A 13,642-nucleotide genomic window follows, 5' to 3' on the forward strand; every position below is an offset into this window, starting at 1 on the left:
TGACCAACTGATCCATTTCATGACCTCAAGATATCATGATATTCATTTCTTGGCAATGCAATTACTGATGGTATTAATTTCAGCATGACCGCTTTAAAATCAATAGTGCAAAATTAAGTTTCTTTGATGGAAAAGCACAAAATGATCTCTGGTGCCTTCTCCATCATTACTAATTTGATGTTTTTACAGAATATAAACCGTATGATTCACATTGACACTCTTCCTTACAGTGTTCTGATGGCTCTAGGGGCCACAAACCCCCCCCCCACACCCCCGGAAAGTCTCTACACTGAAAAGAGAATGAATTGATATAATTAAACTCAACTGTTTGCTTAGAAAAGTAAAGTCACCTCCTTTTTGAAATCGGGGAAACCTCAGCACGGAGGTCACTTCACAGCTCCCCTACAGTTAACTTTGTGCTTTCAACTGTGTAATGTTTAAGCCATTTCATTTACTCATAATTTTATACAGTACACAAGCCCTTTCTGATTCAGAAAGATAAGTGTCTGCTGTCTATAGGCTGCTCCAAGAAAATAACAAATGTGTAACCTTATTTAAATTTATTGTTAGAGAAAAGTTTTTTTTGTTTTTTTTCCTTCCCTCCCCTCATATCTTATTATTGTATATATATTTGTGCTTCAGCTGCAGCAGCTTAGCGGTTCCCTGTATTCTTCTACTTGGGGATTTTCTTGGATATGCGACCACTCAGACATCAGCAGTCCCCCTGGTTCAGAGATGGATGAATCAACCAACCCGGCTGATAACCGCTGGCTGTCATTTCGTGCGTCAGAGGAGAAGAATGGATGAAGCGGACTGAAGCAACAGCTGCAGTGACTGCAGCAGACATCCGATCTCCATTAGAGCTCAGCCAGCGCTGCTCCTAATTACAGGTGAGCTTTTTTATATGATCAGAAAACATCTTTAACTCCTATATATTCTTTCTCTCACGGAATCATTCAACTCAAATTAAAAGCGCCAGGGGAGACAGTAACTGCAGAGCGGGTGAGTTGGAATTAGATTAGCTCACTAATTTAGTATTATATCACTTCCACTTGTTTCCTCAGTGTGCTGTTTCAGTCAAGAGTTTTCTTAAATCCTTTAATCTGTTCTTATGATTCATTTAATAACTTTGAGCTCGATATTAGAATGAGTGGCTTGTCTGTGATGACTTTTCATGTTTCTGCAAATTGAGGAAACCTATTTTAAGGTGTATCCATGGTCAATAATAAGTACCAGCTGTTCTTGCTTGTGTATGGATGTAGGTTATCTGTTTTCTTTCTTCCACATCAGCTGCTCCTGAGTTCCAGCCAAACATACATCCACCCATTGATCAAAAGCAGAGGGACAACTTCCAGGATTGTTGCCTCGCTTGTCTCCGATCAGTCAGGTGCTGATTATGTTCCACCAGCTAACGGATCCAGCTCTGAATGGCAGCTGCCGCGGAGCCGCATCACTGTGCAACAGGAGCGCAGATGGAGATACACTCCAGCTGCCCACATTCTCTACCGCGGCCAAAGTCCGAGTCATCATCACCTTCACGCTGTGTGCTGTGTCTGCTGTGTGTAACCTGGTGGTCCTGTGGGCTGCCAACCACAGGGGCAGGCGCAAGTCTCACGTCAGGATCCTCATCATGAACCTGATGGCGGCAGACCTGCTGGTGACCTTCATTGTGATGCCTGTGGACGCAGTATGGAACATCACGGTGCAGTGGCAGGCAGGAGACATCGCCTGCAGGCTGCTCATGTTCCTCAAGCTGGTGGCAATGTATTCCTGTGCTTTTGTGACTGTAGTCATCAGCCTGGACCGGCAATCCGCCATCCTTAACCCCCTGGGCATCAGTGAGGCCAAGAGGAAGAGCAAAATCATGTTGGCCGTGGCTTGGACGATGAGTCTTGTCCTGTCACTCCCTCAGGTAGGAGGAAACATATATTTCTGCTCTGCCACTTCTGGGCTTCAAACTCTTCTCTTTCTTCTCTGTGCTTCTGGGTTGATTCCAGCTGTTCTGACTGTGAAAGTCCTAAATTCAGTATATACAGCCTTGAAAATTGGTTTCTAAAACAGATTTGTATGATTCCCAGACTCTGTGACCTGCAAGATGGTATAATGAATAGTGGTGTGGCACAAGAACCTGAAGCATCCAGTTTAGGATGGAAATGAGGACACAATGTTGTAAAAAACACAACACAGGCATTTAATATTTGTTAATTTTTTCAATACAAACATTGCAGTGTCTGTGTGTTGCATCACACTGTCTCACACATAGGCTATACTTTTTTTATTCTTGCTGTCTCGAGGGAGCATCTTCATGTTAGGTTGCAGCAGACCCAGCTGTCATTTCATCATCAAAAGTCCTCATGACAAAATCACCTAAGAAGTGATCCAACACAATGGAAAACAGTACCCAGATGTCAAACAGGAAGAGCAAATCCTGTTCCTTACAGGACGAGCTGTCCTAAACTGTCACTCACACCCTCAGAGTCTGAAGCACTTGACACTACAAAGCCTGCTCTAAAACTGGTGGGAGATTTTGCTATTGGGGTTATGTTTTAAATGATAAATTAGCACAGCCCATGTTTATCTGAAGGTGGTACCTTGTGATCTGGTTGTGAATGTAAAAAGGATTGGAAAGCACAAGGGCTCATGTTTTTACTTTCCTCAGGCTGTTGTTTGTTGTGGGTGTGAAGGCAGTGGCAGTGAGAGTTTAAGCTTGGAAGGTTTTTGGACTTTTCTGGAGCTTGGTTACTGTGTGAGATCAGTCAGACTCACAGTAGAAGACATTATGTCAGGCTCACAGACGCGGGACCCGCCAGGCAGACTCGACACACACAAAAGGCCAATGTCCTTTAGCAAAAGCCAAGCTATGTGGATCTCTGGGCTGACATGCCAAAAGACTCAGAAACTCAGAAACAGGAGAGAAATGCACAAGGACATAGTCTGGACTGCTCACACTGAGATGAAAACAATGTTGCACAGAAGGGAGGGAGAAAACTTTTAATACACCAGGAGGTGAAGGGACAAAGAGACACGTTTTACCTGTTGCATTGATAGGATTTACTGAATCAATTACAAATGCATTAAATAAAAACAAAAGCTTTTCTTTCTTCCTTTTTTTTGATACACAAACGTAGTACATAAAACTATGAATGAATCTGCTCCAGCACACCAAAGCTCAAAAAGTTTAGCTCACTGACTGTGTAACAGCATATTACAAATTTGAATAAATCAAATACTAGCTGTAGGAATTAGGACCCTGGAATGAATCCCGGAGTAGAAAAGTGGATCAACAAAACAAAAGATCTTTTGGCAAGTGGAAGTCTGAACATAACTTCTTCCTAAGCAGTTAACCATCTATTGTAACTCAGTGAGGCTATAATTGGGATTTCTGTCACTGTTGGCTGATCCACAAGCATAGTCTCATTATTTTCATGCCCACTGTATAAGAAATGTTACAGATCTTGCGGCACTACAACTACACACTGTGTGATACGGCCTGGATTGCTCTTTTATCTTTTTTACCTTCGTTGGACACGGGCTACATTTAGCTTCTGAGAGTATAAATCTCTTGGCCTGGGAGGGGTGACAGGAAAAAACGTGACATAAATGTTTGAAGGATTCCTGCTTAATGTTCACAGCAACGTGTTGCTCTAGCTCATGTGAATTTGAAACCCTTTCTTCTTTAACGTCTCCTTTATGAACTATAAATAATTATTTATTTATTATAGCTGGCCTGTAATGCCAAAGTAAAATTCACACCACAGTGTTTTCCATTCTCATGCTGTGACCTGCTGCTTGGTTCTAATCAGTGCTCGTGTCTTTTTATATAATGTTCTTCCAGGTTCAATCCCTGCTGTGAGAAGATACTCACAGCGGGGATTGAACCGCTGCTTCTTAGAGGTGAAAAGCAAAGGTTATGTCAGAGCAAGCAGTCTTATAAAGGTTTCTTTTTCAATCCTGCAAAGACCTAACAGGCAAAACCCCTCATAATTTTTTTGATTAGAAATGTAATGCTGTAGAGGGTCCGAAGACTCTCGTTAACCAAAAGTCAAAAAAAGAAAAAGAAAAAAAAAAACAGAGCCTTTGATAGATACACTGATAAGACTATGGTCAAGTCAATGTCCTATGCACAGCTTTGCCAAGAAGGAAGACACATTAGACGGGTCATTGGTTCATTGTGAAACTGTGGTGAAAACATTCAGTGATTAATAGGAAACACATTCACACACAGGCATCTGAGGCAGATGGGCGTGTTTTGTGCACCTGACGCACAGATGGGCCATACGTATTTGCTATTAAACAATGTGCGTGATGGATGGAAGAATAAAACTGCCTGCACCTGAAACAAGCAAAGACATCTGACACATCTGGGATGTGATATGCGCTGGTCTTAATATAAAGCCGTGCACAAAAGGGCATCATTTCATGGTCAGCTTCAGAAATACTGCTGCAGTGGATTTGAACTTTAATATGATGCAGTGCTTTTATTAGATGAGTTACAGAAACAACAACCATAATAGTGCCTGTAATTTAGTTAAAAAACAGGCTGCCATGTACCATCAGAAAGCTGGAAAGCTGGAAAGCTGCCTTGTTTACAGCTTATTATTTGCGTAATGTTTAGAACAGCACCGCATCAAAGCACACACACTGCCTCGTAGATGGCATCTTGGCTTAGGGAAGGATTGTGGTTGTTGGAAAATATAACATTGTTGGGAAATAATTAAGCCTGTTGTTGTCAGCATTTTTATATAAGCAGTGGATCATTATGATTACATTATATATGATGGGAAAGTAATTGGCTTTCCATTACCAACAGGAAATAACGAGAAACTGTTCAAAAACAGGAACAACAGAAAATGCAATGCTGACTTGAGTATTCTTATTTTAAGTCTTTTAAGTCTTAAGTTCTTTAAAACCTTGCTACAACCTGAAGGTAAAATGAAATTTTTTTTGAAGCTTTGAGTACTATTATAATTTTCTAAGTACACCTCACTGGTAACCTGTCACAACCAGCCACTGGCACCATGGTGGGCTTTTTTTTTTTTTTTTTTAATGCTGTGCCACAATCAGTCTGAGTGCAATCTAAATGCTGCTGAAATTTGGGCTGCAGTTTCATCACACAACACAGAGAACAGACGAGGAATTTCAATATACTGACAAAATACCGAGCCCTCCAGTGTCTCCCTGACATTTATAAGTCATTAAGTCATATTAAAATGTGGAAATACAGATCCTGCTGGAGCACTTCACTCAGCATTGCATTGTTAATATGGGAGGTCATCAAAGCTGCAATAAAAAAATCAAGGCTGTATTCTAGGGTATGACAGGAGGGCTTGTTAGGTGTATTCTTCAGCTAAACAATGAAAGACAAAAAAAAACCCACAAAGCCCTTTTCTATTTTCTCTGATTCTTCCTTCTGACAATTTGAATGAAAAGATCCTCCAGCATCCAGCAATGGCTCAAGACAGTCTTACCTGTTAGGCAACAGCAAATAAGTGTGCTGAAATGATTCCAGCTGTGTATTTAGGCAAGACATCACAGCCTGTAGCATTCAACGGAAAACTGAAAGAAAGTACGAATGCTGATTCTCTCCCCACTTCACTGTTGAGATTTCATTATCCTGGAATGTTTGGAGTTCAGAGATGTGGTGGGTGAAGAGTGAATGCCAGTTTGGTAGTGACATTTATTGCAGTGACGACAACCAGACAAACATGTTGTGAATGCCAATTTCTCTATTGGAGGAATGCATAAAGTGGACTCTTTAGTGATATGTATGTGCGTATGCATTTAGAATAAAACAATTTTATATTTTTTATTGTATTCTCATTTGTTTATGCTAATCTGATGTTTGAGTATTTCATGTGTGAACGCCAGAGACTTTGTCAAACATCACAAACAAGGGCCTTTGAGAGAATTACAGTTCCCCACTATCCCTTTGTGTCATAAATGCTAGCTAGTCTCTCACAATCCCAGTATAATGCTATCAGTGGGATCACACTGCTGTTTGTGTGCTGACACAATCTTTGTTAATATGCCAAGATTTCAAATAATCCAGCACACATTGGAAAATCTGCCTCCATCTATTAGTCCCACAGTTGGAACACTATTCTTTATTTTGATTTTTTTTTTTTTTTTGCTGGAAATGTATTAATCACAGAAAGAAAACAGATCTGGTGCGCGTCAGCAATCACCATTAGCTCTACCTACTCCAAATAACATAACAACCCTTGTCTGTGAAAGGCTGCAGTTACAGTTTTTGTCCTTGGATAATGTGGTTCTCATAAATATGAAGACACTGCAGATGTATAGGAGAAATTCCAATAGCACATCAGATACACTTAAAACTAAATGAAGAAAAGGACATTTATGGCGAGCCAATCAAAAAAAAAAAAGTTTTCTATTGAACAGTTTTCCAAAATATATTAATATTTGAGGAATAAATATAAGAAACAATTGAGTGACGTTTGTGGTATTGTTCCTGTCTCTAAGTCAAAAGGTTATAAACACAAAACATTGTTAATTTTACATTTCTGCCATTTTGGAAACAGAGCAGACATTCCATTTACTGTCCCATCGGATCAACAGGCAAATTAGTTTTACACCTGTAGAGCCTCACTGTGTTTTCCTCATCTCCCCTAAGGTGCATTTAAGGGATTGGCACATGCATCATGTTGGCAGATCTTATTCATTTGGTCATGGGCCAGAACATTGGAAGATGAATGGCCTGAAACACCCATTCTGTCAGTCTAACTGCTTACATGTATTTCTAAGTAGAGATATTTGTGTCTTTTCACACAGATGTTCATATTTCACAGTGTGACCATCACAGTCCCAGACAACTTCACTCAGTGCACCACCCATGGCAGCTTTGTCCAGCACTGGCAGGAGACCCTATACAACATGTTTACCTTTGTGTGCCTCTTCCTCCTGCCTTTGGTCATCATGATTTGCTGTTACACACGAATCTTTGTTGAGATTTCCAGCCGTATGACTCGGAACAACCGTAAGTTTACTTATGTTTTCAGCAAATTCAGCAACATGTTTTCTCCGGCATATGTGGATCTGTGTATGCCTACAGCATGTGACAAAGATGGTGTTTTCCTTCTTTTAGAGGTGTCTCGAGATGTTCCTCTCCGCCGCTCTCACAACAATATTCCCAAAGCTAGGATGCGGACTTTGAAGATGAGCATTGTCATTGTGACCTCATTCATCATCTGCTGGACACCTTACTACCTGCTAGGCCTGTGGTATTGGCTATTTCCTGAAAAAATGGAGGAGACAGTTTCCCATTCACTTACTCACATGCTGTTTATTTTTGGCCTCTTTAATGCCTGTCTAGACCCAATAACATACGGCCTGTTCACCATTCATCTTCACCACAGTCTTAAGAGATGTTGGCGCAAGTCAAACATACAGACAGAATTTGAAAATAAGACTTCTCTTATCATGTCTCGTCTGTCGCCACACACACAAGTGGGCTCAAGTGGCTCCAACATAGACAATGAAAAGGGTAACGACGAGAGTGGAACCAAAAGTGGCTCAAGGACAATCATCACAGAAAGCAAATTATAAAATTCTACAAAAAACAAACTTTATTCAATATTCTCCATCAGTGTTGAGCTAACTGAAAATAGCAGCCAGCTCAGTTATTGTGCTTAGAAACACTGAAACTCTGCGAGACTGCCGTGCATTTCCTTTTTTTTTTTTTTTCTCTGATTGCCTCGTTATAGCACATCCTTTTTTCCTTAACAGCAGCATAGTGATCTTTATCACAGGTTCTCTGCCTTTTCCTAAATCAGCATGGCTTACTGGAGTAGCATGCAATGTGTCACGTATACCTCAAAGTTCCTTTTCTTGGTAAAGGTAACTTAAAAAAGAACTGATTAACAAGCTGAGAGCTAGACACAGCCACACAGCTCACACGCTAGTGATGGGAAGTTTGGATCCTTTTACTGACTCAGGTCTTTTAATCTTGTTCAGTAAAATGAATGAATCTTTTTTCAAGTCATTTGCTCATTTCGTTCATTGGAGCCAATGTGGCACTGTAGCGGTCACTGAAGTCATGACTGAAAAAGCACGGCTTTCAAACACTGAAGAGCAACATGGTTTGCTTCACTTGGCATATAATACACAAGTTTTCTTTTGTTAAACTAATGAGCACCCTTTTGGGCCATGGCCTACTGAAGCTGAAATTACTGATTATTTCATTTGCTGGTAGGAGAGCACTCCGCCTATCAAACATCCATCCCATAGCTACGTAGCTAACGTTAACTTTCGTGCTAACGTCAGATAGCTCTCCTCACCAGTAATAACAGCATTGGTCATGCTGTAATCATGTGTATAATGAACAAAAGACCCGAAGTCCCGTAGTTATGAGTCGTGAACGGATCACTCATTTCTACACTTAGCTTGTGCAGCAGCCATGAGACAAGTGAATGAGAGACCCAGGACCCAGGTTGGGAGGTAAAGCACATTGCAGTGTAAAGGTGAGGCAGCACGTCTCTGTATATCTTATGTGTGAGTGATGGATGTAAGTGAATTTCCCTCTGGATAAATTAAGTATATGTCTATCATATATAGCACGTTTGCGTAGTGGTTGCCCGCAATAAGAAGGTTGCGAGTTCGATTCCCAGTGTGGGCAGCCAAACATGTCTAAGTTAATTGGTGACGAGCAAGGAAAAGCAGACCCCCTAGACCGGACCAGACCAGTCCAGAGACTAGAGACTAGACTGGACCCCTCCACAGATACTGGATTACAAGTGATGGACTGGGAAGCAAAGAAAAGTGGACCCTCCAGAGCCTAGACCAGACCAGATGGAACCACTCCACAGAGACTAGAGACTAGACCAGACCCCACCACAGACCGGACGTTTGACTGAAACATGCCACTCAGTGCTGTGTATGCGCCATGTGAGAAAAACTTTGATTTTCATTTGCTGCTAAAATGAATGTTATGCTATCATTATTGACCATCATGGCCTTTTAAATAAATGTCGTAACACATTGCTGTGTAGTGTTTATTCTGAGTGTTTTTGCGCAGCACGTTATTGATCTGTTATTGGCTTCATTTGCTTTGTGCTATTGAAGGCATTATTTGTTTGAGGTAAATTCTGTGTTCACTCTGTTGGACAGAAATCTTTCTCCAGAAGATGGTCTATGAAATAATCCAGCATCTCACAGGGAGTGTTTTATATTCGTATTATTGTTGTATTATGTTGTGAATCATCTTGTTTCCTGTGACTCAGAAATGGATAAGAAAACAGTTTTATTTGAATCTGGTACCTTTCAATGTTTTAAACTTATTTACTCATTTGATATATTATTGTAACCACTGTGGAAAAAAGAGTGATCCGTAAGAATTCATTCGCTAATTTTTGCACGATACTTGTTTCTGTTGGTTATCCAAAATGGTGTGATGTAAACTTAATGTGCTTATTTGTTTGTTTATTGTGAATAAAAGTTCAATTGCACTGTGGGATGCAAAAAAAGAAAAAGAAAAGAAAAATCTAATAAAAGATAATAAAACAGGGTCAATATTAATAATTAATATATTTATCAAAAATGAATCAATGAAATCTTTCTGGTCCTAGGATGATGACACTCCTTCCTGCTCTTACTTTGGTTTGTATTCTTTTCGTCACTGGCATGATTTCAATCCAGTTAGTACAACAGATGGGCATCGCTCAGAGACACTGAATTGAACATTTATGTGTCTCGGAAAATTTTAAGCAATAATACAGCAGCAAACAGCTACTTTGTAAATAAAGATATTGTAGAATAGTGTGGACCTGACCATACAACCAGACCAAACCCTGACTGTCTGCATTATAATCTGAGCCGTTCTGCTTTCTGCCTTTGCTAAACCATCTGAAATTTTGGTTTTTTAGCCTAACGTGCAGATCTTTAGGCTGTGGGAAGACGCTAGAGTCCAGAATTTCCTACACTGAAGAAATCCCCTTCTCATCTGAAAAAGTCACTGACAGAGAGAGGAGACGCCTCTGTGCCCATAGCAGTAACTACTGTAATCTGCTTCTTTAGATTTGAAAATTGATGCTTAGATGTGAAATACGCATCGATTTTAGTTGTTATTCTCATCATGCAGGGTTAGTTTTGATCAGGCCATTGCACAAAATACCAGCTGCACTCAGGGCAGCCATGGTCGTCAGATTTTATTCCTTTAAACACTCAGGATCTGCACATTGAACAGAAATACCCAGGGACAATCTCTCTCTCTGTTTCGGCATTTTTAATAATCCTTGTATCTACAGGGTTATACCTTCCTCTGAAATTACCTTTCTGAAAAGCACTCTTGAGAAATATGCAGAATAAGGTAGCCAGGATTATATCAAATAAAAGCCCTTGTTCACAGTGTATTAAGAGTCAGAATCACGTACAGCTCTTTCATGTTTTTACTGTACACATCAGTTGGTGGTGGTTAGTGGGCCACATGGAGCTGTGTGACATAGTAGTTACTTCACATTTCCAATAGATAGATAGCTGTCATTGTTGCCCTTTATGCTGGCTTTTCAGTTGTTTTTTGTTTTTTTTGTTTTGGTTCACCTGTTAACCTCTTCTCTGAAAATGTTTGTCTCATCAGCTCCTACTTAAATACACCAGCAGCAGATTGTGTTGCCTTGTTTGTGGTTTTCTCTCTCGGCTGCTCAGTCGCCTCTATATGTCAGAATTATTTCCTGCCCTCTCACCTGCCTGCTCCTGCCACTACTGGCCCTCAGCCAACCTTTTGTCCATCCTAAACACTCATATTACATCAGCACAACACTATCAACACCGTCAGCCTATCAGAACGGCTGTATTATGACTTGAATGTTCCTTATTTACTAGCAAACAATGAGGATATAAAAAGCACCAGTTTTATGGACCTCCTTGCTGTTGAGACGTGTTAAATTTAAATAAAACAATTCAAAGGAAGACCTTCTTCCTCAGCCGTGAACAGGTACAGTTGCTGTTCCTGTAAAATCTGAGAGCCTGTGGATGACAGATGAATGCGTTAATATTCACAGAGATATACTCATTGTCGACCTTAAGCACAAACATCATGCTGCAGCAACTGACAAGGTCCTTAATCTTGGCAGATTCACCTGGAGGACATCTTAGCGCTGATTGACTGTCGAACCAAAACCGAGCAGGAGATATTGTGGCTGTCACAGGGACATCGCTTCAGAAATTCTCTCCAGCTTGACCGGTGTCGCTGTACGACATAATGTGTACAGATGAAGTTGAATCGTGGTTAATGTCTGGCTGTCTGGATGAGCTAGGTAAGCGCCAAAAGGTTTCTCTTCCCTCTCCTCCAGAAGTGACAGTTACATGCTCGGGTATTGAGCGAATGTTGTAGTCGAATTGATGATAATGTGCAGTGCAAAACAGCAAAACAAATGTAGGTGGCACAGCAGAACCAGCCGCTATAACAACACTGTGCGGAAGTTGGAAAGTTTGGATAGATTTCTGCCAGCTATTTTCATTATGTCACGTATTTAAAAATATTATCAGCTGACAAAATGCTATCTGGTTTTTAATCATACGTCCCGTGTGCAGCGTCGATGCCATCACACCCTTAAATATGATGCAGACGTTAGACAAGACAGGGTGAGTTCAGTGAGCATTCGCATGCTCAAAATGGGAAACATGAGGCGGCTTCTCAATAATTAGTCATTCATTTACAGTTTAAATAGTAGTTTATGGGAACTTCTAAGGCAACCAACATTCAACCAAATTGACCCAGAGAAGACCATGGCTCCAACAAGAGAACATCACAGAAGAACACAAAGCAGCAGAATAGTCGCACCTTCAGGTGATGCAAAGAAATCTTCAGACTCACTTTTTCATAGTTTACCATTGTCAGGCAAAACAATGCAGGAAAAAGAAAGGATGCTGCTCATCTCATATCATAAAATCTATTAAAGATAGTTTTTGGAAGGGACTCAAACTGAAAAAAACAAATAGATGCATTTTTCAATATCGATCCCATTAAAAAGGTTGAAGTTGTTTTCAAAAACATTACAAAACACTGAACAATAATCACTGACTGTGCCACCCTGTCCTGAGGTGATTTTTGACATTTTTTTAAAGATTGAACATTGTCAGTGTTTTCAGAGTCTGCTGTCTCATTATGGTGCATTTGGAAATGCCCTCTCCCAATGTCAACTGAGATTGCCCCCAGCCCCCTCTGGTGACCTTAAAAGGATAAACGCAGAACAGACAGTAGTGTGGAAGATGAGCGTTACAACTACAAAACAGCATAAAATCTATATGTGTCTGACCTCTCAGGGGAATCAAGACAAAGAAAATAATAATATATTCCAATAATAATTTGTTATAACGCACAATTGATTGGGCTGTAGTTTTATCTGGGCTTGGGACCGGCACGAGCCTAACATTGGTTTGCCTTGTGGCTGGGGTTCGAACCCAGGACCTCCGCACTCCACCACTGTGCTGCGTCCCTGGGGAGCAATGATGAATGAGACTTGACAATAAATTCTACTGAACCACATTCAGGAGACAGACTGATGGGCCACAATCTATACAGACAAGGCCGTCAGCTGGCACATGGTTGGACCGCTTAGATTTAAAGCTCGATGTTTATAACTGAGATCAGTGGATGAAATGATTGGCCCGCAGGTGTTGCGCAATAGCAATCTACAGCTATGATGTCAAATCGCTTTTCACAGACACACATCACTCTGCGACTCATGTCAACGTTTAGTAAGAGAAACAAAGACAAACAAGGTAGGTAGAAGGCATTTAGCAGCATTGGAAGCAAAAAAAAAAAAAAAATAGAAATAAAACTAAATAAGAACGACACAGACGGAACGCCATGCTGCCAAAAGAGCAACAAACAACTGTGCAGTATGCGCAGGCAGCAGATGCTTTTTGTATTCATTAGAAAATTGGTCCTGATCTGTCAAATAAGTCGTTTATATTTATCCTGCTTACACAATTATCATTGGGGAGAAAGCACAAATTGAAAGAACATCTATTTTATCTCGCAGACAACAAAGACTGGAATCGGTAATTTTACTTTTATTTACGTTGACGGCGGAAGGTAAACTGCAGACTATTATCTGATACAGTTCATTTGTGCAACCGGCCATTGCGATATTGTAACATCAAGCCTGATTCTTACCTGCTCCAATCAAGGTTAAAGGCCTAATTGCTTTCAGACAAATAGGTATATTATATTTCAAATAACCCTCAACTGTTATTACAGCAAATGCTGAAATTAGAGAGCTTCACAGTTCCTGGTTTTCCTTTTGACTTATGAAACGAATACGTTCACATGATCACACTGACTTTAAGCTCTCCATGTTAAATAATCACAATAATAAAAGAAAAGACGGGCCAAAAGAGGTAATAACAAAAATACACAATCTGTGTATCTGAAAATAGCGGCATTGTGGGAGTTTTATTGTGTGATATTTTTCTGATATAAATATTTCTGTGATTTGTTTGTTGGCTCAGGCAAGGCTTTTGAAAAAGTCACGGTCATGTTCAGATGATAACATGCCTCTTTGCCTTTGTGGGAGAAGCTAGTATTGAGCTGAATTTTGACTGACACGCATCCTTATCATCGGCAGTTCAAGTTGTTGCCAGAAGAATCATTCAAAAACAACTGAAGCTCCTGACAAAACGT

At 40.4% G+C, this 13,642-nt stretch overlaps 1 protein-coding gene across 1 annotated transcript; it reads left to right on the top strand.

Moving 5' to 3' along the window:
• The first annotated feature begins 1,366 nt into the window (after window positions 1-1,366).
• gnrhr4 (gonadotropin releasing hormone receptor 4) lies at window positions 1,367-7,566 on the top strand. Its single transcript, XM_029522325.1, has 3 exons — window positions 1,367-1,912; window positions 6,793-6,997; window positions 7,106-7,566. The coding sequence occupies exons 1-3, from the start codon at window positions 1,397-1,399 to the stop codon at window positions 7,564-7,566; spliced, it is 1,182 nt and encodes a 393-aa protein (XP_029378185.1). The 5' UTR covers window positions 1,367-1,396.
• The last annotated feature ends 6,076 nt before the right edge of the window (window positions 7,567-13,642 follow it).

The sequence above is a fragment of the Echeneis naucrates genome, chromosome 16 (assembly GCF_900963305.1).
Source record: "Echeneis naucrates chromosome 16, fEcheNa1.1, whole genome shotgun sequence".
Lineage (NCBI taxonomy): Eukaryota > Metazoa > Chordata > Actinopteri > Carangiformes > Echeneidae > Echeneis > Echeneis naucrates.